The sequence below is a fragment of the Centrocercus urophasianus genome, unplaced genomic scaffold, assembly GCF_019232065.1.
Source record: "Centrocercus urophasianus isolate 14NV4802_14NV808 unplaced genomic scaffold, USGS_Curo_1.0 seq_12, whole genome shotgun sequence".
NCBI classification, from domain to species: domain Eukaryota; kingdom Metazoa; phylum Chordata; class Aves; order Galliformes; family Phasianidae; genus Centrocercus; species Centrocercus urophasianus.
In genome coordinates, this window is record NW_024884364.1 from 29,203,152 (window position 1) to 29,226,954 (window position 23,803).

The following is a 23,803-nucleotide window of genomic DNA, read 5'->3' on the forward strand; positions in this document are numbered from 1 at the left end:
CCTACAGAACATGGAAATCTTAATGCCATTCATTCTAATCAAATTCAGCTTTGTTATAGACCCGTTATTTTGGAGAGTGAGAAGAAGAAATAGGACCATCTTGCCTTTCTATTATGATGTGGTCTAACTTAGTGTGTGGTTATGTAAGATGTTAAGAGGTTAACATTTGAGAAGCACCTTTATGGAGGAAGTGTATTACTGAGAAGTCTTATTATAGCAAAAGACATGGAAAGCTTGAAGTAAACTGTCTACAAGGGTAAAATAGTGCTCAAGGCAGTGTGCAATGTGAAGAGTGTAAGAGTGTGTCAAGTCTGTCTGGGTTCTAAAGACAGTGGATCCACGAGAAGCTTCCTTTTCTTTTGCCATTTTGTTTGTTTTGATGCATAGGCTCTCTGTGTATCATACTGTGATGCAAACTGCATGGCTTTAAACAACCTTTTAAAAAATTCTTTTGCATGGACTCTTTTGCTTTATACTTTGGATGTTTTCTTCATTTCCAACTGCTTCATACTTACCCTGTTCAAAACTTGCATCCAGAACATCTTCCTGCTTCTGAGAAATGAGAAGAGCTGTTAAAGCTCCTTGATCTAGCCAGGCACAAGGAGGTTCACAGTACAGGAATAGTTAGAAACACATTTCAACCATTCTGCATGTTTAAAGAAAGAAAGACAACATTATAGATTGTAATGGTCGTGAGTGTACCATGAGAACCTGGATTCCTTCTGCCATTGACTAGTTAATCAACAGGCAAAATCTTTTTAGAAAAGAAACAAAGAGCTAAAAAGCACTGGAGCTCAGAGAAAGCTTTAGCCTACTTCTGTAGTTAGCAGTGGCTTTTGGAGTTGTTGCTGTTAGTTGTTTAACATTATTGAAGAACTTTCTTTCTGGGACTACTCAAAGAGTTTTATATATAAGACTGAAGTGCTTTCTAAGCTGTGTGACCAGGTGTAAACAAGATCAAGATGAGGTCAATGCTTCAAGCTCAATGGAGGAGTCCCATCTTCAAAACCCTCTTAAATTACCTCCCCAAGTTATAGGTGGTTCTTGAGATCCCGTTTAAATATTCTGATGACACTACTGGCCAGCACCAAATACCAAGAAATTCTTTGAAGTACAGGAGAACAATCAGGAGAATGAAAGATTCCTGGAAGAAACAAACTCTTGAATGGGAAACAAATCTGTATGGGATTCATCCCAAGTATGATCTAGTTTAAGCTTTTTATTTTTCCTAATTTTAGAAATAGCTTGTAAATATTTAACAAGAATGTTATAAAACAGATTCACAGGTCTTTAAAATGAAATATGAACATCAGTGCTGTTCATACATTTTAACTTATATTAGCCCCAAAGTACCTACCTAGTAGTAGGAAGTATGCCATTATATGCATTTTATATTCAGTATGCTAGGGAAATGTGCACTTTGGAGAGTTGTTGTATTAGATATGATGAGTAACAGTGAATGCCCCTTGACTTTTTATTTTTTATTTATTTTTACATTTTAATTAGAATCATTTTTTTTCTCTCGCGTGTAACTAAACAAAATCTTGAGATATGTGCTGATATGATATATATATTTGATTATGAGGTTTGCAAACAGGCATAAGATATTAACTAAAAGGAGTTGAATAATTTCTGGAATATGAATTCCTGAAAGAGGAAGGAACTGTTTGACAAATTTAATTAAATTGCTGGCTGTGTACAAGAACAAAAATAAAAGAAAACTGTAGATTGAGAATAGAGACAACATGACAGGAAGGCTCATTTAGCCAGCAGTGTTGTGTCGTCAGGCAAAATACCAGAAGCCCTGTGTCTTGGCAAGGACAAATCAGCAGAGAAATAGAGGAAATTATATAACTTAAATAAACAGTCCTCCTGCTTTAGAGAATTAAGAAAATTGCTCTATTATAACTGAACAGAAACCATTGTATCCTGAGAACCATCCAGGTTTGATGAGTTTTATGGTAAGAAAATAGGAAAAATGCTTCTTGCAACAGTCCTGTGGGGCCAAAAGGCCACCCTAAATGACCCTTCTTACTTTTTTCATCTGTCCAAGGTTTTTATGTTCCTAATGCCTGTGAGGCAGTACAAGAGTACAAGTACAATCACCATTGCCTTTCTCTTGAATTACAGATCTGTTTAGCATGGTCAGTGCTAATTAGAAAGGAGTGCCTTTCTCAAATAATTGAACTTAAAGTGTTTCCTAAACTTTTCTGTCCATTGAGTGGTTCTACTGGAAAGGATACTTATTTAGAACAGGGTGAGGATGCAGAATGCTAATTTTATAAATACATTATAAGTTTGGTGCTTTTATGGGCAGAAATATCTATATATATATATAGCTGAAGAGTAGTATCAACAGAAAGCTAACATTTTGACCTTTTCTTAAAATTCTAAATCTTTCTGGTCTCTCACTGTTGAGCACTTTCTATCGAAAATATCTTAAGTGCAGTTCCAGTGGGTTACACTGATCTCAGCTTGCACTGTTGTGTCCTGCCCTCCGTATTGTGATCCTAAATCCTCAGTAAGCTGACGAAGAGGGTAAAGCTGTGTGGAAGGTCTTTGTTTTTTTTTAAACTAACCTTGAGCCAAATTGTTGAGAGCTTGGATAAATTCTGATACAGGGGCAGAGGAGACAGGGGCAGGAGCACAGCAGTGCCTGTATAGATCAGTGCACTACCATGGAACTACATTGTGATACCTGCAGTGTTTACACGTAGCTTATGCTTCGTTGAAACATTACCAGTGCTACAGAACTCTTCCTTTATCTTACAGTGTGCCAAGTAATTGGCATGTATGACTACACTGCACAGAATGATGATGAGCTAGCATTCAATAAAGGCCAGATTATAAACGTCCTTAACAAGGAAGACCCAGACTGGTGGAAAGGGGAGGTGAATGGACAAGTGGGTCTCTTCCCATCCAACTATGTGAAGCTGACAACAGATACGGACCCAAGCCAGCAATGTAAGTGACCCTCTCTGCTGCCATGCTGTAATTATTTATGTAGCACTTTAAGACGAAACATGCAGCATTGCTGTGATTCTGCTGCGGTTTGCAGAACTCAATGCTTCACCACTGCTGCACTTGGCAAAGTCTCTTTGAAGACCTTCTGTAATGCAAACCTTATTTTATGTTTGTTTTATTTTTAGTTCCCATCCCCTTTGTAGCATGTTACCCTTTATCATTTTTGCACCATGCTGTTTACATGCCTGACTCATTTTCCTAGCTTGAATTTGCTCATTGTTTTGTTTTGCTTATGTGTTGTTTTCCTCCTTTTTCTAGGAATCATATGTTGTCCATCCCCCACTCAGGCTTGAAAGTCCTCAAAGAGACCCACTATCCCATATCACTGCCCAGAGGGATGATGGGAGATGCAGCCTTGATCATGTGACTTCCAGCATGATCATCTACTGCCTTCTGAGTAGAAGAACACACTGCAGAGCAGTTTACCTCATTTTACATTAGTTGCATGTAATCACAATGTTTGAGTTAATTACCTGCAGATATAGACGCAAAATTAAATGAAACAAAAAAAAAACACAAAAAAATCAGAGGATAGTGGGTCCTTTTGTGGCTTTCATAGTTACCAAACTAATTTTTCCACCTTTGCACAGGTGCTTTTGCAGTTTTAAAATTATTTTTAAATATATATTTTAGCCTTTTAAAGGAAAAGTATAAATTAAATTTCTTCATTTTAATCTTGTTTGTGCAAAAAGACCCACTATCAAGGAATGCTGCATGTGCTGTTAAATTTGTTCCAAATGTCCATAAATTTGAGATTTTATGTATCTTTCTTTTTTATTGTTTGCTTGTCCAGTGTTGTCAATGTCTTTTTTTTTTTTAATTATTGCAAAAAAAAAAAACCAGAAGGAGTTAAATCAGCTTAAGGAACTTTAAGTGTGCCCAATTGCAGATAAGGTATTTTGTTGTAGTTCTTGTACTGTGTGTATCAGGTGTTCCTTGTTGAGTGTAATACATTGTGGAGAGAAGAGATTAACTTCCTTCCAATGCAAGAGATATTAACCTTGCATAATGTTGTTATCCCAGTTATGTTAATTTTATTTTGCACACTATTTGTCGCTGCATACAATTAGAAAACATCCTGGTTTGTGTTTGTCTCAGATGTTTCAGTTTTTGCATTTTCTTGTCAAAAATCAGCAGAACGCTACATTCATGTGATGTTTGAGCATTAACTTCTTTGGTTTTTTTCCATCTTGGTTACATGAAGTTCATGGAGTTTTATTTTTCATTTTTACTTTCTCGTGACTATGGAACAACACTTTTTGAACAAGTTATTTTCCTGACAAGAAAGAATGTATAGAAATATCTCCCTGCAATTAATTTCCAATGTTTACATTTTTTTTAAACTAGACTGTGGAATTTATACAAATTAATATTAAATGGAGCTTACAGTCAAATATATGTAGTAGATGTGCTGTAGCTAAGCCATGTTTGCCTTTCCAGCATTAGTAACAAGCTCTTGATGAAATGCTTGGTGCTGTCAGTGCAGAAACCCCCTCTACCCAATGCCTCAAGCACAATATAGCATTTGTACTAACTACTTTACCATTTAGTTATCTTCTGTTTTATGTACTTCATTTATTTCTATATTTCATGCTGGCAGTGTTGTAGAATTTCTAATCCTATCCCATCTCCCTCCTTCTGACCCACCATGCGGTGCAAAGAACAAGTGAAGCTCCGTATACAATTGCACTTCAGTATTTCATCAGTATGAATGTAAAATATATAAATATATAAAAACCTGCAGCTTTAACAACTGTAATACAGCCTTTAAAATTAGTCACATGTATAGATAATTAAATTCTTCATATAAAAGCTAGACTAAAATGTGTTTGTTGTCTTGTTGCTGTGTACACGCAGAATTCACCAAGTGGCATTAGTGCATGTAATGAATTTGCCACCAGAGTAGCCTGAAGCCCTGTTTAATTTCTGAATGACACCTGTGTTGTTACTTTGAATATTATTTGATTATAACTACTCATTGTGATCAGCTGCAAACTTCTGCACCTTTCTTTCTCTATTCACTGCCTTCTATGTGTTACAGAACAGTAGGTACTTTTTGACACTATGCTAGTAGATATATTAAGTATACTTTTTTATTTTACAATGGGTTTACATTGACCTAGGCTCTGCGTTGTATGCCAGAAGCTCTAGTCTTAAAACATGCACAATTGCACAGATTTTCTCTGTTTTTAGGATAGTTTCTAACGTGCACGTTTTTTCCTTTATCACTCTGCCATAAAAAAATGGTTTTCTTCTTCAACATAGCCATTTGCTGAACACAGTGCTGCCTTGTATCTGACAGAAATTGAACATAACTTAATACTTGTATTTTTCAGTTACTCTTGTTTTGCTTGCTGAGAACTATGTAGCAGATTCTTCTCCATTATTTCAATATTTCATGCATTAAAATGTTATTTTAATGAAAGGGTATCTCTGTGTTCCCATAATGAGCTGTTGTGTTGAAAGATTCATAACTTGACTAAAAGCTTTTGTCCTAAGGTATGCTATGGTTTTTATGACTTCAGGTCAGAAACACACTTTCTCTACATATTGAAATATTGGCAATACTTTGAATATAGGAGATTCATATGCTGCTTTTTTTAATTATTATTATTACATTAAGGGAGAAAAAAAATAAAACTATTACAATATCTGCAGGTTCTATGTTTTCTAACATGCTTCTAAAAACACAGAGTGATGTCTCATGAAAGATACTCAGAATCACAGTACCCTAGAAGTTCCTGGGGACAATTTTCCACTAAATTGAATAGAACAGACTGAAGTTGTCCCTCTGTAGATACACACACTGATGTATGTTGTGCCAGGATTTCTCATACAGAAGAGCACTGTGTATTACTCAATTGAGCAACATCTTATAAATCAGTCTATTCTTGAGAACAGTTAACTCACAAAAACCTCAAAACACATTTAAAATGTCCTGGACAAAGATATTCAGACTGTAATGAAATTCATCGTTGAAAGATCTACGATGTTTATTTACTCAATTGTTAAAAATTATTAAAAATCACTGTGCATACTACCATAGATCAGCATGGAACTTACCCATAATCAGTTATTTCCACTAGGTAGCAGGGAAAATTGGGGTCCCCAGTACAAGAAAGACGCAGAACTCTTGGAGTCCAGAGGAGAGCCACTAAGATGATCAGAGGGCTGGAGCACCTCTTCTATGAAGAAAGGTTGAGGGAACTGGGCTTGTTTAGCTTGGAAAAGGGAAGGCTCCAGGGAGACCTCGTTGTGGCCTTCCAATACTTGAAGGAAGCATATAAACAGGAGGGGGAATGGCTGTTTACAAGGGTGGATCGTGATTAGACAAGGGGGAATGGTTTTAACCTGAGACAGGGGAGGTTTAGGTTAGATGTTAGGAGGAAGTTTTTCACACAGAGGGTGGTGAGGCATTGGAACAGGTTGCCCAAGGAGGCTGTGGATGCCCCATCCCTGGAGGCATTCAAGGCCAGGCTGGATGTGGCTCTGGGCAGCCTGGTCTGCTGGTTGGCGACCCTGCACACAGCAGGGGGTTGAAACTGGATGATCATTGTGGTCCTTGTCAACCCAGGCCATTCTATGATGATTCAATGATATGATTCTATAAAAATGATGTTGCACTTACTCTCTTACCTGTCTGGGTTTTTATTAATATTTGTGAGAAAGGGAGTCTGAAAGTAATTCCTTAATAAAGAAAATTGAAATAATCCATCAGAAATAATACTTTTTCAGGGTTGTGTCTCAATCCAGTTTTGACACTCCTGTCCTTAGTGGTACATCTGAGAAGCTCTTTAGTCTCCTACAACCACACAATTACCTCCCAAAATACACTTGTCTCCTGTGATGGAGATGTGTCCATGCTTTTGTCTCTTCAGTTCTTGAATTTGTGGCTGGAAAGCCAACAAACACTAATCTTGGTCAACGCTGAAATAAGATTTCCACGATCTACACAGACTAAGATAAGAAGTCATTCAGATGATTTTCATTTTGATTTACATTTTAAGTCAGCATAAAGAGCAGCCTTGTAGCTGTCTAATCAGTTGAATGCATTTTTAAAATCAGCTTTCATTTGTGAAGTACCTTTTCCCATTTCATTAGAAAATCAGGAATAAGGAGCCATCATTTGAGGGATGTAGATGAGATTGCATTTAGAGAGTGCTTTAACTTCTGGTGGTTCTTTTCCTTCAGAGTTGTTCTGTTTGTCTTGAGAAAAAAAGAAATCCGTATTCACGAAAGAGTTATTCTGTGTTCTTTTTATTTCAATGAAGTATTTAATGGACAATGTATCTGCTAGTGTGTTTAAATGGAAAGATTCTTGTACCTGAGGTAATTTTACAGCAAGTGAATATACAACTTTTAGAAGGGGCTGTAGTTCTCATAGCATTACATTGCTCCATGATCACGGAACTTGGCTCCACGTTCCAGCATAAGCCTCTCCTTTTACTTGGTGTATAGCCCACCTCTTTGAGTCCCCCCTCAGCAGCAGCTTTACCCAACAGCAAGAAGAAAGCTCAGTGCTTCTGCTCTCCTCTGATCTCGACTTACATTTGGCCCATCATGTTGCCCATTTGTACCCACTGAGTGCTGAGCTGATGTTGCCAGCTCTGCTGATACCCACAGAGCTGTGAGCTGGTGCCATCGCTACTGAAACACTGCTCTGCACTGGGCTCACATCAGTATGACAGATAGCAGTTTTCTGCTCCCTGGGCTGGCTTGCTGAAATCTGATTTTGTGGATTTTTTCCCCTGTCATATTCATCTCTGCCAAGTGCATTTCTCAGCTGTTTTTTTGTGTGTGTTGGATTAATTCTGTTAAAGTCCATCTGGTTCGATTCCCTTACGTTACTTTTTTTTTTTTTGGAGGCGAAGACCTGAAGCAAGGAAAGGTAATGGGTGGAGGTCAGCACGAGAACGTGGAAAGCTAATACAATATTTGAACTCTGAGAATACAAGATACCCCAATTCTGACCCCAAGTGCAGTACCTATACATTATGTTTATTTTTGCTGAAGACAATGTGAAGCTGAGTTGTGCAGTTTTGGTGTTTGCATCTGAAGCCAGTTGATAAGAAGAATGAATGTTTAAATGCTGTCTTTTGATGGAAAGAATGCTATTGTGGTGTCAGGAGTACTGTTTCTCCTCATTTAAGGTTCTGGAGGAAAACTATGGTGTAATTTTGTAGTGCTTCTGGTTCACTGTAATAGCAATCTTGCCCACTGCAGGGGAGATGGAACTGGATGATCTTTAAGTTCCCTTCTAGTCCAATTTCACAGTTCTGTGACAACAGAGTGGACTCCTGTCTACTGTGACCTTGCTGTTGCACATTGGGCCAGTATGAAGTTATGGTGAAAACTGGCAGTTACAGAGTTCAGAAAATCTCCCTGAATTTGAAGAAATTAGAAGTTATGCCTATGTGCTTAGAGCAGTGAGTTCCACAATGGATTCTTCTTCCTGAAAAGACACAATCCATGACGAACTGCTTTCAAGCTTAGCAATTAGCTTAGAAAACTCATATTTTCAGAGCTTTGCCCTTGCAAGGAAAAGAAAAAGCACATTTACTTTTTAGAACATTATTTTAAATTATTTTCATTAAATTTCTAGAACTCTCAGTTCCACAGGTCATGAGGTGATAGGATACCAGATTTCTGACACTGCTGGGCTTCACTTCTGTTACACAGCTAAAAGATAGAAGGTTACGTATTCACTGCACTGTGAACATGCTGGATTAACTATCCTAATTTCTCCATTATTTTCTGCATTTGCTAGATTTTTTGGTAGTTAAAGATTCAAATTCAGCTTCTGCAATCTTTCAGATGATATCAAACGCCAGAGTGGGTGGGAAAATGGAAAAGAATGGAATCTGATATCCTAAAAGGTAGAATACAGTGCCTAGTTTTAAGTACTTGAATGGTGACTACTTGTGAGCTTTAAGCTAGAAAAATTAACTGGTTCTACACTGAGGTAAGGTCCGGGACTTCACCAATAGCAGAACTTTCCCATTTGTCAGAGGAAATGCCTAATATCAGGGGCACTTTGGCACTTGGCCCTTTTAGTGGGATGAATTCATGAATGGTGGTGTTATTTCAGCTGCACATGGAATTTGGATGTACATAAAAGTACTTTACACAGTACTTTGGCTTCCATGAACAACCAGCTAGAGCCGTATGACCTTGACATTCCATCTTGGAAAAGAACAGAGTTCTTGCTTGATATTTATGATACAAAGATGAGACAATTCTTAATACTTGTGCACCTAATGAAGAAAATCCTTTATGAGAAAAGTCTCCTGCATTTTCTGCAATAATGCAGTAGGCAGTTTCCCCAAATATTTAGCATTCAAAGTTGAACCCTCCATTGACACTCAGAGTAACCCATTTAAGTCCCAGCTGGCTATCTGTCAAGCTGGCCACTGAAATGTAACAGTTCAAAATGTTAAATACTTCCTTCTAAAAGCTGGTGGTGGTTGGAAACAGCACTTCAAGCCAAGGTCATTGGCATCGTTGAACACTAAAATTCCTCAGCCTCTGGAGAAAAATCATTAAACATTTTGTTCACTTTTAATGAAGCTGACAGTGCATGGGGAGAACTGATTCTGTTAATTAGAACTGTGATTTACATGATAACTGAGAAAATGCTTTGAAAGCGATCACTTATTAAACAGAATTGAAACTTTTGACTTTGGAAAAATAGTGAGAATTTTGATTGTTTCGACTTGAAGTTGTTAATTGACACTTCTCCAAGCCAACTTTTTAATTTCAGGCAAAGTTTGAATTGTATCTTTGAAGGGACTGCAATACACAGCATTTCAAAGAAGCATTGTCAGTGTGCTACGCTTACAGTCTAATATGTATTCAGCTTCTTACTTATAGAGAATATCTGCATCAACATTTATTGTTTTTAAACAAATCTATCTTTTATCTTTTCTGGAGCACAGATTAGTTCAAGCAACCTGTCCCAAGGCATTCATGAAAAATTTAATGGAGATACGTGGTGGACCTTGCTAGTTGTGTAGTGCAGAATCAGGTCCTAAATTACATTTGGGAAGCTGAAGATGCAGTAGATACTACCTAAGTATTAATTTTATATCAAAGAACTGAAGGGGTTGGCTAGGGTGTGATATGATTAGAAGCAGCAGCGGTTCACTGTGCGAAAACATTTGAGAACATCTGATCTAAAACCACACCTGTTGGATCACGTTGTGTTGGAGTCACGACTGATGCTGGTGAACAGTTAAAAAAAAAAAGCTTTGGCCATTTTAAATCCCATGAAGTGAAGGTCTCACTGAATGTTTTGCATTCAGATTTTTCTCCATGTGGAAAATCTGTTTCAATGAGGAATGTACTGAATTTGCCAATGCTTTGTTGAGAGGTGGGAGAAAGAATTAAAATGAAGAATTTTGATTGTGTCAAAGCATAGTATTTCTTTAAAGCAAAATATTTTAAACCTATTTCAAAACAACTTCTGAAATACATTGTATTTTATGCAGAACAGTTATAAAAGCTATTAGAAGTGAAACAGGGAGAAAACGTTTTCCTTGGCAATTTCAGAAGAATTTAATTGAGCTGTGCTGAAACATACCAAGATCTATGGGAAAAAAAGTAATTAAGTATTCTGTTGTAATGCAGAATAGAAAATAGAACATGAAAATTGAATTGCGCCTATAGTATAAAAATTCTAGAATTTACACAGAAGATGGTTTGGAAAAACAGAAGGACAAACTTGACGGAACGTGTGTTCTTAGTTATAAGATTTCCTACTGCTTTTAAAGGTACAAAACGACAATCAATCAACCCTTTGGCTCAGTCTGTAAACTAGTAAGGTCTGTGAGGTAACTCCACTGACCTTCATGACTTTTGGCTCAAGTCCTTCAAAAGTTCTCCAGCAATTTTTAACTGAAGCATGAAGAAGCAAATAAACCCTGCTTTGATGAGGATGCCTACTTTGACTTCAATGATAAAGATCAAACTTGAGTGCAGAGCTGAGAGCTGAAAATCTAAAGAGCTCATCAGAGCATTAATGTCACTATAGTTCTCTTCCTTAATTCTGCTCCCTTTTAGGATAAATATATGTGTTCTTTGGCATTAATTCCAGGTGAAGCCTTTGTCCCCTTTTTATTAACAGTGATCCATTTGGGGATTTATTTTACAGTGTGGTTCCAGATGAATGACACAACTAAGGGAAACTGAACTTCGGAGTGAGGTTGGAAATGGGCAGGTAGTGGTGAGGGGAACTTTTAAGTTTTGCCACGAGAGAATAAACATTTAGAAATCCTGTTCATGCCACAGGGAGGTCTTCTTTAGTTGTTTCTGGACTGCATGCTTTCATTTTAATGAGACCTCCATTCACTTGCCTTGTTAACTGGCTAGCTCTTAAAAATGACCTTGAATCTTTAAAAAAAAGTTAAAGACAATGTTTTTATTCACTAAGAGATGAAAGATTGTAAGCACTGTGTCATTAAGAGTGAATTATGATTAAATGAACAGGCAGTAGTTACTGTTCATTAGGCATTATTCAAACTAGTACAGATCTGGATCAATTTAAAAGCCACTGTAAGTAAAATCCAGGATTCTGTTGTGTTTTCCAGGGTGTGCAGACTTGCATCTTCTGGATATGTTGACACCTACTGAAAGAAAAAGGCAGGGATACATCCATGAGCTCATTGTCACAGAAGAGAACTATGTAAATGATTTGCAGTTGGTCACAGAGGTAAGGAGGCCCGGCACTTTTAGGAGCAGGTTTTATTCACTCATGTTTTCTGAAGTGAATTGGATCAATAATTTCACCCTACAAACTCATTTGGTATCACTGCTGTGTTGCATTTCCTAGGAATGATCAGTGTTAAATTTTCATATATGAACATATATGAATGTCTGGGTGTGAGTGTAATTAACTGATGGCGAGCCCTTGTGTTACCCTTACTGAAATGCTTCAATGTTTCAATTGTCATTTCAGTCAGCTATTTTCATTCCTGATTTTGAATGTTTACTTCTCATATGTAGGTTCGTAAAGCTTGAAGCGCATCATGTACCAATTTCCATATGCCCAGCGGCACTCAGTTATCACTTAGCCTGTTTCTCTTTAAATGTTACAGTGTATATAGCATCTTTTATCTGGGGAGATTCATACGGGCAAGTGATGTGGGCAATTCTTTTGACAGCGAGGGAAAGCCTTTATTTTGAAAAGGAGGTCAAGTTACACAAGCCTGAGACAATATGAGATAAGTCAGAGCTTCCATAAAGGAGTCCAAAGTAAAACGTATTTTCAGTTGTTTATCAAAGTAACCCTGGGATATTTCACAGGAGACCTGTCACAAAAATTCCCAAGGTTAAAACAGACTATCCAGGCCACGGTGAGCAACCACCGAGACCAACTCAGATTATTATCTTTCAAAGAGATAAGCTACTCAGAAAGGTATAATCAGGTAGATCTGATAATGGGCACAGGGCGTGCTTGAGGTCTGTTCTGCTGAGTACCAAGTGCTACTCTGATGTAAAGTTGTCTCACTTCCAGACTAAGGAAGTAAGCATCATCAGTCTTAGCAACTTTGATTATACTTAACATATACTTTCTAAATTGCTTAATTTTCTAAATCTGTAGATCTTCCAGAAACCACTAATGGAATCTGAGCTGCTAACAGAAAAGGAAGTTGCTATGATTTTTGTTAATTGGAAGGAACTGATTATGTGCAATATAAAACTACTGAAGTAAGTTCTTTTTGCTTTTTTTTTTTCTCCTCTGTACTTATCAATTACAAAATCATGGGCCTCTTCTTTTAGCTGCATGAAAATATTTGCCACTTATGAAAATAGTCGCCAAAGGAGCCAGGCATTTTTCCACGTTGGAAAAAACAAGATATTATTGTTTGCTATAATTTTTTATTGCTGTTGAGAAAAATGCATCAGTTCTTTGCTGAGTGAGGATTTGCACTTAATTTGCTCTTAGGGTACCTGCACAGCAGAAGACAAGGTCAGCTTCTCCTGGAGAATAGTGCCTCTCAGGGCTGCCCACACTCCATACTTCTGCCTCCTCTTTCTCTGTCACAGCCCCTTCCCGACTTCCAGTCCCGTTATCTGTGAATGGGAAGCAAACTACAACCAACATTCACTGCCACCGTTATTCTGAGTTGTCCAGTGTATTCCTTTAGTTATTGTAAACTTTTTAACACCTGAATGAGCTGTTTTGTGAGAAGCGGGCCGAAGAAAGCCTGGTTTGCTATGGATTTGTGCCCAGTGCACCCTGCACCCTTCCTACCAAAGTCTCCAACTACTGCAACCCCAACTCTTTACCATGAAACTCCACACAGTGCAAGTACCCTTATTTCCCCCTTCATTCTCAGTGGCCTCCACCAGATCCCATCTTCCTTCTCTCATTTTTCTCACCCATCCTTGTTATTTCAGCAGGAGGGAAAGCCTCTTTTTTTTGAAAAAGAGGTCAAGCTATGCAATCCTGAGACACTGTAAGATAAATTAGAACTTCCTTGAAGGCATGTACAAAGATTGCTTCTTTTGGCCCTTACCCAACAAAATGAGTAACAATTTACACCTGCATCTTAAAAAGTAAGAGTACTAATAAAACTCCTTTGTTTTTGCCTACTGATTTGCTAATTCTCATTGAAAGTGTAGGAATTTTTTGAGATATCTTTGCTTTTGTAATGTGCTTGAAAATGGCTCACAAAATAACAAGTTATAGGGCAGAGACATATATATTGATAACATGACACGTATTGGTAATAAAACAGCAGATGACAATAAAATGCCCTTCCTTAGGAAACCAGGGTAAAAGCTAGAAATAGCTTTGGGCCCAAGGTGGTGGTAGGGTTTTTATCCCTTGTTCAAGAGCATATCCATATATTTTCTAATAGTAAGAGTAATGATATTCCTTCCTACGTTGTATTTGATCTGGCTTTGCATTAAGTTAACGTCAAATAATAAATTGGTGATCACAAGAGGGAAAACTTCACTTGGCTGAGGGTGCAGTCTTGATTATTATGTTCTAATGATGTGCAATAAGTCCTGTGGCTGATCTGTTTATTATTCAGAGGTCTGTTCATTTCAGTAATGAATAACAATCAACCTACTTATTTCACAGATCAGGAATCATTATTTAGAGGTCTGCTGACTTATCCAACACTCATGACCTTTTTGTGTTTAGGGCCTTGCGTGTGCGTAAGAAGATGTCTGGAGAGAAAATGCCAGTGAAAATGATTGGCGACATCCTGACAGCTCAGCTGCCACACATGCAGCCATACATTCGGTTCTGTAGCTGCCAGCTCAATGGGGCAGCACTCATTCAGCAGAAAACAGATGAAGTCCCCGAATTCAAGGAGTTTGTTAAAGTAAGAGAAGAGCATTCACTGTGTATTTTGTACACCATAAACTGCATTGCAAATTTCCAAAACATTGTCTGAAATAGTGCTGTATGTTGAATTAGAATGAAGGGTCTTAAGAATGAAGAGACTTAAGCACTCACTGAAGAAATACTTTTTTTGTTAAAGGCATACCTTTTTTCAGTGAGCTTTATGGCTGTAAAATAATTACTTTAGCACTGGTTATGCAGTAACATGCTGAGAGCTGGACAAATAATGGTGAGAAGATGCCTTTGTTTGTGCTGACAAGTTAGGTGAAGAATGCATTGTACAAGAAATTCTAATGCATTGACCTTGTTTGTGACCTAATGGACTTAGTAGAGGCATTATGTTCATTTGTTGCCTTGCCTTTTCCTTATTTTGCTGGATTTTAAGCAAATTGACTAACACCATTTTACCTCTCTAATGTTTCAGAGGTTAGCAATGGATCCTCGCTGTAAAGGAATGCCACTATCAAGTTTTCTACTAAAGCCTATGCAACGGGTAACAAGATACCCACTAATAATTAAAAATGTATGTTCTTTTGCAAAGATGATGTTTTTGATGCTGCTTTGCTTGTAGCTTAATTAAAGGATAGTTTCCCTACATTGTCACTATTAGATGTCTGATAAGCTAGGGAAAGTGGGCTGCCTTTTTACATTTTACCACACTAGAGCAAATGCAGTAATTCATTTGCCTTCAACAAAATGTCTTTGGATTTCCACTAGAAACAGGGGTGAAACTTACTTGCACAGAGAACCAGAAGGCAATAAAAGCTGAATGAAAAGTTTGAAATTTAGAAAATGGAAGTATTAGGTTCATCTTATGCTCATCTTTGCCTTTTTGCCTTGGTATCATTCCTTCCTTATAGTCTCAAAAATGGCATTCAGTATACAATCCTGAATGCCAAGTCATTGCAGCTTACATTACTGGAAAACTTACAACACTTTCCTAACTTTTATATGTTGCCTAACACTTACCATCTTGAACAGTACTGTTGAAATTGACCCCAGACTTTCGTAGGAATTAATCCAGCTACAAATTGGATGTTGTCGTTTAAGAGATTCCATAATCAGCTATGTTTCTGTTTATGGCTGGAATTTGCATGCTTACGTCAGAAGAGTGAGTAGTGCTCTGATGTAATGGCTCTGCAGACAGCTGTTCACCTACCGACTGTGAGTTTGTCTCTTATTTTTCACATTTGTCAAGCAGGAAGAGAAATGTGGAAGCTTCTGACCAGCTCTGATGAAGATAAAGAAATAAAACAGAAATTAAGGATTCTCAAGATGAATATATTTTAAATGCAGATAATAGAAAAAGCTAACGTATTTTATTTGCCTGTAGATAATAGAAAACACTCCTGAAAACCATCCTGACCACAGTCACTTGAAGCATGCTCTTGAAAAAGCAGAAGAATTATGTTCTCAAGTAAATGAAGGAGTGCGAGAGAAAGAAAATTCAGATAGGCTGGAGTGGATCCAGGCTCATGTTCAGTGCGAAGGCCTCTCTGAGGTAAACAACATGCTGTCTAGAGTAATGAGCACACTTCACTGTTTGGGAAGAAACCATGGCTCACTTTTGGCTCTGCATCAAGGGAAAATGTTGTAATCATGTCATATAATCTTAAATCATTCGCTTTTATCTTTCTTTGGCTCCCTTTCATTTATGCACGTAATTCCTTTTTGCTGCTTGTATTATTGTCTTCTACATGATAAATGTTGCTTTTGTTTCCTGCCTCTGGACTAGTGCCAGATTAAGTGCTGCAGTTTTCAACTACAACTCTTCAGTTTCGTGGCTCTTTGCAAGAATTATTGTACTGTATCTCATCCTGAAGCAATATCTGACTGTCTTGGAGTGCTTTAAAAGTCATCACAGTATCTGTTTTTTTGTAACAAAACTTTGTTTACATTCTGAAAATGTGAGGATACAGATCAAGTCCCTCTCAAGACTTGACAGAGAGAATCACTGCCTACTGATGCATGTTATATTTCAAGATAACATGTTAAGCCTCTCTGCTGAAAATAGAATATTTGTGGTGGGCAGAGAATACATTGATGACCTCTCTATAATGGTGAAGATACCAGTGGCAGACAGATCACAACGTGATTTTTAAAATGTGTACTGAGTTTTCAGTTCAAGATAAACAAATAATAAGCACTGTTTGGTTTATAAACTGGACAATGTTGCATTTCATCTTAAAAATCTATTTGGGGGGAAAGACAATTCTGACAAGTTCAGAAGGGCCAGAGTTGCGTTTGGCTGTCTTAAAACTAGTGCTTGAATGGAGATGGCTGCTTTTGTCTTTTGTACATGATGTCTAACCTTGGAACATCAGTAATATTACCTGAATGGCCAACTGACTGCTTGCTGACAAGTTAATGCCACTAACACCTTAAATCTGTGGCAAGCAGTGACCAGGCCTTCCCCCAGTAGTTTTCTGGCTGAGATGTTTCTAACCTGTAGAAGGAGCTACTCCAGATCTACCTGCCTGGCTAGCAAGGATGCCAGAGCCCACACCATCCTGACCAATGGAAATGAACTTAAAAATGAAAGGGCTAGTAAGCCTCTACAGACCTTGTAACCTCCAGATGAGTCTTGCATCTTTCTGGTTCCAGCCACTGGTCAGCAGCTGTCCTCTAAGCCCAGCTATTACAGGGACACAAAGACAGGTCATCTGGAAGTCTTTTGTTATGTTTTAGTGAGTGAAATTCAGACACAATTCATGAATGCTGTTCTTATTAAGGAAGCTCATGATTTGGAGAGGTCATTTGTGTAACTACTGCTAATCCAGGACAAATCATCATCAACTCGGCTCTGCTCACAGAGGTGCATGTGTGTGGTACAGAAACTCAAAAGGAGGCAAAAATGCTTCTGGCTTTTCTCTGACTGCCCAGATCATGCCTTGTGCAACTGATAGGTTGCCTTAAATTTCACATAACATTTTTATGACTTGCACTGCTTGTCATGCGCAAGGCAGAGACATTGCTCATCATCCCTGTGACACAAAGTAAAACTAATGTCAGGACTCAAAACTGTATTTGATCTCTTTCAGGGGAACCTCGATTGTTTTACTTTATACAGTGCGTTGTTCTTCTTCTTCTACTTTTCGCAGCAACTCGTATTTAATTCTGTTACAAACTGCTTGGGACCACGCAAGTTTCTGCACAGTGGGAAGCTCTATAAAGCCAAGAGTAACAAGGAACTGTATGGCTTTCTGTTCAACGATTTCCTCCTCTTGACTCAGATCATAAAACCTCTTGGCTCTTCTGGCACAGACAAGGTCTTCAGCCCCAAGTCTAATCTGCAGTACAAAATGTACAAAACTGTAAGTACCACTCTTACATGGTGGCTTGGATAGTTACATACTAACAGAAGTTCAGGAGGCAGCACCCACATACTGTATGTGTGGGATTTTATATAGAAGAATGTTGAAAGCTTTGGCATATGTTGGGGATTCCAGGGACCAATGTTGAGCAAGCTGGTAGTCTGCTAGGTAAGGGAAGATGCTTTTGAAATTTGGCCAAAACAACCTCTTCAACAGGGGTCACATAACAAGGAATGATGCAGAGAGCAGTATTTGCTGTTCCTTGTGAGAAAGGAGAGATTGCTAAACTTCATAAAGCTGTTTTCTCAGTTGAGGAGAAATGTTCCAGACTGTGAACACACCTTAATAATAAGAACATTTTTAAAAATGACATATTTTAAGACAGATGGGAGGCCAGCTGAAGGGGAGAAGCAATAGTGGGCACAAATGAAATCTGTTCTGAATTGCTCTATCTTGCATGCCTCTGTTTAGATACTGTGCAATAGAACGCTTGCTTTGCCTAATGTTTTCCAGCCCATTTTTCTAAATGAAGTACTAGTAAAATTACCCACAGACCCTTCTGGAGATGAGCCCATTTTCCATATCTCCCACATTGACAGAGTCTATACACTCCGGGCTGAAAGCATTAATGAAAGGTAAGTACCTGCACAGGCCACGTTAGTACTGAGTTTTAAAGGTCTGGTGCAAATGTATTTGATGTACACATGCATAGCAGTGTCCAAGCAGTTAATATTACATATCCTTGTGCTTGAGAATAAGGTGATACTCAGTACATGTAAAGAATGGAGAAAGAATGATGCTTCCTGAATTTCAGTAATACCAATGGTGAGATCACTAGGAGGGCTGATGATTCCATTCTGTGGTAGTGTGAAACAGCTAAAAGATTCAGGCCAATCTTGTTCTGTTAATGTCCATCAGTTTTCTATGCCAGTGCAAGCATCTGCATGTCTGTATGTTGAATGGGATTCAGGAACAAGTCAGATTAAAACCTGAAGCAAAAACCTGCCAACAAAACTCAGTTTTAATCTGGTTCCATTTGTAATGAGTAAGTCAGAAGAGTGACAACTTCAGCTAGTGATTTGTGTCTCTGGCAAGCTTACAAAGATGGGATTGCACGGACTTATACTGAAAAGATTGGTCTGCAGATTTGTAAGTTCTTGAAAAATAACTTTTGTTAAAAAATGGAAGCTGAAAAATCAGCAAAAAGTCCCCCAAACACATTGCATAGATAGTATTATGCCAGCTTGAGAATGCGTTATCTGGAAAAATTCCAATGCATAAAAAGTTATAAAACATCTTTGCTCCCTGCCTGCTCATAGTTACCTTGAGCTTCCGTTGTGTGATGGGATCTGCTAGGCTGGAATGATTACGTTTCTACAGGCACTATGAATTCCAGCAAGATCTCTTCCAAGCAGACAGCTTCAGCGTAGCAGAGCCTGTGGTGGGGTGAGGGCCTTAGGCTGGAAGAGGTTGGGAAGGAGGGCCAGCTTTACTGTTGTTTGCAGTACAGCAGGGAGTAAAAATGGAAATGATATTTTGCAACCTTTTTCTCCTTTCCCTCTGAAGGACTGCATGGGTTCAGAAAATTAAAGCTGCTTCGGAACTTTACATAGAGACTGAAAAGAAGAAGAGGGAAAAGGCCTACTTAGGTACAGCATGGGGTGCAGGGGTTCTCATCCTTCGTGGGGAAGTCCCTGGGCCAGGAAATATATTGAAGACTTCTGTCTCTCCTCTTCTGTTTCACCACAGTTCGGTCACAAAGAGCAACGGGCATTGGGAGGCTGATGGTGAATATTGTTGAAGGCATTGAACTAAAACCTTGCAGATCCCATGGTAAGTGCCTTGTGATTTCATAATATGCTGTATGAAGGAGACATTCCTATTTGACCATCTTAGATGTTCTGTCAGTATATTTTTGTTTAACAAAGCTGTTTTAATGAACTTAAAAAGCACAAAGGTGGTTCTGTGCTTTTCAGTAGCAGTCATGCAGTTGTCTTGCACTTTATCATTTGGCTCATACAAATGGCTTTTACCACACAAACTATTTCATAAGAGATCATAAGCCACAAATTCCTTAACGAAGAGTGGAAAGTGCTCAGCACCTTGCAGAATTGTGTCCATACTTATTGAAAGGACAGCAAGGCCACTGTCTTTACCTGGTCTGTTGGCTGCAAGTTGAAGAGGGTATTCAGACACACACTTGAAAACATGATTACATTTTTCTGTTTGTTTCCTAATTCCCAGGAAAGAGTAATCCATACTGTGAGGTGACGATGGGCTCTCAGTGCCACATCACCAAGACAATGCAGGACACCCTCAATCCGAAGTGGAACTCCAACTGCCAGTTCTTTATTAAAGACCTCGAGCAGGACGTACTCTGCATCACGGTGTTTGAGAGGGACCAGTTCTCCCCAGATGGTAAGTAAGGGGCAGCCACCCTTCCAAGGGTAGTTTCAGACCTGCCATTTTGAAGAGGTGCACTCCCGCTGAGGTAAATACTGAACCCCTGTGCGTGTTTGAGACCCGACGCGCTCTCACTCCCATGCTTGTGTTGGCTCAAAAAGAATTGCGCTCTCTCTGGGTTTTTGGGTTTCCTTTCTTGTGTGGTTTGACAGTAACTGAAGTGCAGTTTGTAATTCTGCTAAGTCTTTACATGAAACTCTGGATGTGTTTTGCAAATGGACAAATTAATGGAGGAGGAAAAGAAATGTCGTCAGGTTCCTGTAACAGGCAGTAGCAGAAATGAACTCAAGCTTCCCAAGCCATTTTAATTTCATAACTTGCAGTAGACATACTGAGCACTGAATTATGTCTTTTGGAGTAATGTCTCCCAGGAATGTTTGGGCAGGACTGTCATTCATGTGGCCAGAACCATTTGCCCCAGTGACCTTGTCGCTGTTGTGATCCACCCTTGCTCTATCATCTCCTGAGAGCTACTCGTCCAGTTCAGGCTGGGCACTGGCCTTTGGCTTTTTTTCTAACACATCATAAACTAAGTAAGCTACTTAAGCAGAGCATCTGTGAAGTACATGGTGGATTTTTTTCTGCCTTCGGCATCATTTATTTTTAAATGCTGCCACTGGTCCAGAAGAAAGTCTCTTCTGTGCAGACAGGCAGCATTTGTCCTTCAACTGCAAAAATATAATTGGACCAAGGGTTTGTTTTCTCCTTTTGTTGTGTGTAAATGGAAACTTAGCTCCTACTGCAATTTAGCTTTTTATTGCAACAGAAAACGGTTCATTTCTAAGCATGCTGTCTTTTTGCATTTCAGACTTTTTGGGCAGAACAGAGATCCGTGTGGCAGACATTAAGAAGGATCAGGGTTCAAAGGGACCAGTTACAAAGTGTCTCCTTCTCCATGAAGTCCCAACGGGAGAGATAGTCGTCCGACTAGACCTGCAATTGTTTGATGAGCCTTAGAAGGAAAGGGACCAATGTTTTGGTTTTTTTTTGGTCTGAGTTCACTGCAATATAGGTATCTGCAGAAGCTGTCACAAAACCCTTATTGGTTTGATACGAAACTACTGCTTGCCCTTCACACACAAGAGGGTTATCAAAGCAAACAGGAGCATCTTTGTGCCTTGATAATTCTCACTGAAAAACGAGTCCCAGTTTAGTGAGGAAATCTCCCTCAGTTTCTCTATGTGGAACCTGATGTTAGTTTCCTGGGTTTATGAAGTAACCTGGCTGTTCGTTGTGCTGCAGCCTGAAAGGCTGGCACACCACATAGGTCCCCGTGCTTGCTCCAGTTACTCTACTCGTTAATTTACATGAAGAAGGCAATGTTGGTATGTTTGATGGCTTTCTGCAGGGTTTTCCCCCATAAGGAATTCTGTGCCTATTGCTCAGCAAAGTGGCGTGTAAATGTTTTGTGAATGGAACAAGCAGTTATGCAGTAAGAAGATCTCTGGAGATCTTCATGGCGATACTGAAAATATTTAGAAAATAAATAGTCTATATCTATAAACAGAGAAGATTCTATTAACATACCACTTCATGACTCACATTGCCCCCAGAATAAATTACGTGCAGGCCTTGTGCACAGAGATGAGTTACACTCCAGAAGAGTCCACCCACTCAGTACCTTTGGAAGAAGTGTTTGAACAGTGAGTGAAGGACGGAATATAGAGCCCTGCTGAATGTTGTGCTGTACCACTTCGATACTGTTTTACTGCTGCTGCTCAGTTGTGTGAATGCAGATGGATGTTCCGTCACCTGCAGTGAGGAAGGAAAACAATGATGGCTCTAGCTCAGGAAGCTCATTTCTACCCCGCAGAGTCTAGTTTGCAAAGCAATCAGTGGTGACCAGTTATTAAACTGTACTGTGCCTGACTGCATTTGACATCGTGTTGCTGAATTCAGGGCAGTAGCACATTGTCGCTCACAGCAGTGTTTGCTGCAAACCGGGCTGGTCACAAAGTTGGTGGCAAAGATGGTAGACGTGAACAGAATGAAGTGTTTGTGATTGTATGGAGTGGGTAACCCGAGGGTAATGTCTTTTTCATCTTGGGGAACACAAAAGGTTATATGTGTTTAACTCAACACATAGCACACATGCAGGCCAATGTCCAGCAAACTTCCCACTTTTGGCAAACCATCTGTCCCTAAGTGCACACATAGGTTGCATTTCCCTTAAGTACACGACTGAGTGCTTTGCTAAGACCGGATGTGACAGACCCCTAAGAGTAAAATTCATCTTTGTTCTGCCTGGAACCATTTCGTTCATTACCTATCATGCATACACTGGTATTTTTGTAATGACTTTAATTCTGAATGGGAGGTGTCAGCCTGTTCCATTAGCATGTGAATGTTCTCGTGGAGCCTGTTGTTAGGTTTTGATGTTCTTTGCATGTCCTTTCAGTACTGGTTTCCACCTTCCCTGTATAGATGGTGTTCTCTAGCACTACAATTCTTATTGATTTCCATTAGGAAATTAGGATATATTCATAACGGATAGGTAGAAACAGTATGGTAATAAGTGTAAACTGTGCTGGGAAGTGTCTGTGTATTATAATTTCCTACGAGACCACTGTAATGTTTCAAGCAATGGGAAAAAATGTATGTTGGAGGGACGACAAAGTTTACATTTCATACTTTTCAGAATCGCTTTATTATTTATTTATTGAAGATAGTGTAGAATTTTGTATCAGAAATGACAGACATACTTATGTATTTTTTGAAACAGAAAAGCAGAGATACACACTTTAGTTAGAAACTTTCAACTGATCACATTTTAGAGGGAGTGCAACTTCCTGGGCATGCATTTGGTTACCACTAACTGGCAGAAAACATGATTAAGAGAACTTTAAGTTTCTATTTTTCAATGTTGTTAAGAAAATTGTTTCGATTAAAATATGTAAATAGTACTAAACCCATGTTTTCCTAATTCCATATCAATACATTTTATTAAATATAACGTATATGAAAATACACGTTGTTGTGGTAGAATTAAAAAAAGTGATAAAATCTATTAATGGGTAACATTAAATGTCATTTAATGTCATGTCTAACCTTTTATTGCTGTCCTAATTTTACTCACTAGCTGGACATACAGTGAATTCCTTTCAGTGTTTAGAAAATCGGATCATCTTTTTATGGCATCATTTCCACAGCACGAATTTCTGCAAAAAATAAGTAGACAAATAGGAAAAAAATACTATGGATGTGATGCAGAGAGCCAGTCCAGGTTTCCAGAAGAAGCCTCAAGTTGCTGCGTTTTCCTCTGAGATTCAATTGCTGTTGGAAGTGGTTGCCAGGTAGCTGTGGGGGCTCCTCTGGGACTGTGACCCCATCATCGATACGTCAGATTGCATCTTTTTATGTGGTAACACAACTGAGCACCTTCCCAACCACCATCGCTTGTCATTTCCAACCTGCCCTCAATGCATGGGAACGTTTAGTTCCTGTTAATGCCAATGAATGTCATGCATGTGTGAGATGATGATGAAGGGCTGGGGTTCAGCTCCTGGATTTCTAACTTGCAATCAGTCCTTGTAATTTCCCTTGTCCATCGAGGACTTCATGTGTTGTGGAGTTGTGGGACTGGCAAGGCCTCTTCTTCCAGCTAACAGTGATACGATAAGTTGTGCCAGGGGAGGTTCAGGTTGGG

General features: G+C 38.8%; 1 protein-coding gene across 6 annotated transcripts in view; it reads left to right on the top strand.

Moving 5' to 3' along the window:
- The window catches only part of ITSN1 (intersectin 1), a 117,125-nt gene extending 94,003 nt beyond the window's left edge, over window positions 1–23,122 (top strand). For 5 of the 6 annotated variants that reach the window (XM_042809960.1, XM_042809963.1, XM_042809965.1 and 2 more), the window contains 12 exons: window positions 2,773–2,964; window positions 11,610–11,731; window positions 12,623–12,729; window positions 14,177–14,360; window positions 14,805–14,903; window positions 15,714–15,881; window positions 17,482–17,694; window positions 18,208–18,329; window positions 19,261–19,343; window positions 19,444–19,527; window positions 19,939–20,112; window positions 20,966–23,122. In XM_042809960.1, coding sequence (XP_042665894.1) covers window positions 2,773–2,964; window positions 11,610–11,731; window positions 12,623–12,729; window positions 14,177–14,360; window positions 14,805–14,903; window positions 15,714–15,881; window positions 17,482–17,694; window positions 18,208–18,329; window positions 19,261–19,343; window positions 19,444–19,527; window positions 19,939–20,112; window positions 20,966–21,114 — 1,697 coding nt within the window. In that variant the 3' untranslated portion in view covers window positions 21,115–23,122. Of the gene's footprint in view, window positions 1–2,772; window positions 2,965–3,282; window positions 4,841–11,609; window positions 11,732–12,622; window positions 12,730–14,176; window positions 14,361–14,804; window positions 14,904–15,713; window positions 15,882–17,481; window positions 17,695–18,207; window positions 18,330–19,260; window positions 19,344–19,443; window positions 19,528–19,938; window positions 20,113–20,965 lie in introns of those variants that run through there. The other variant, XM_042809966.1, reaches the window with a different exon arrangement.
- Window positions 23,123–23,803: the final 681 nt, after the last annotated feature.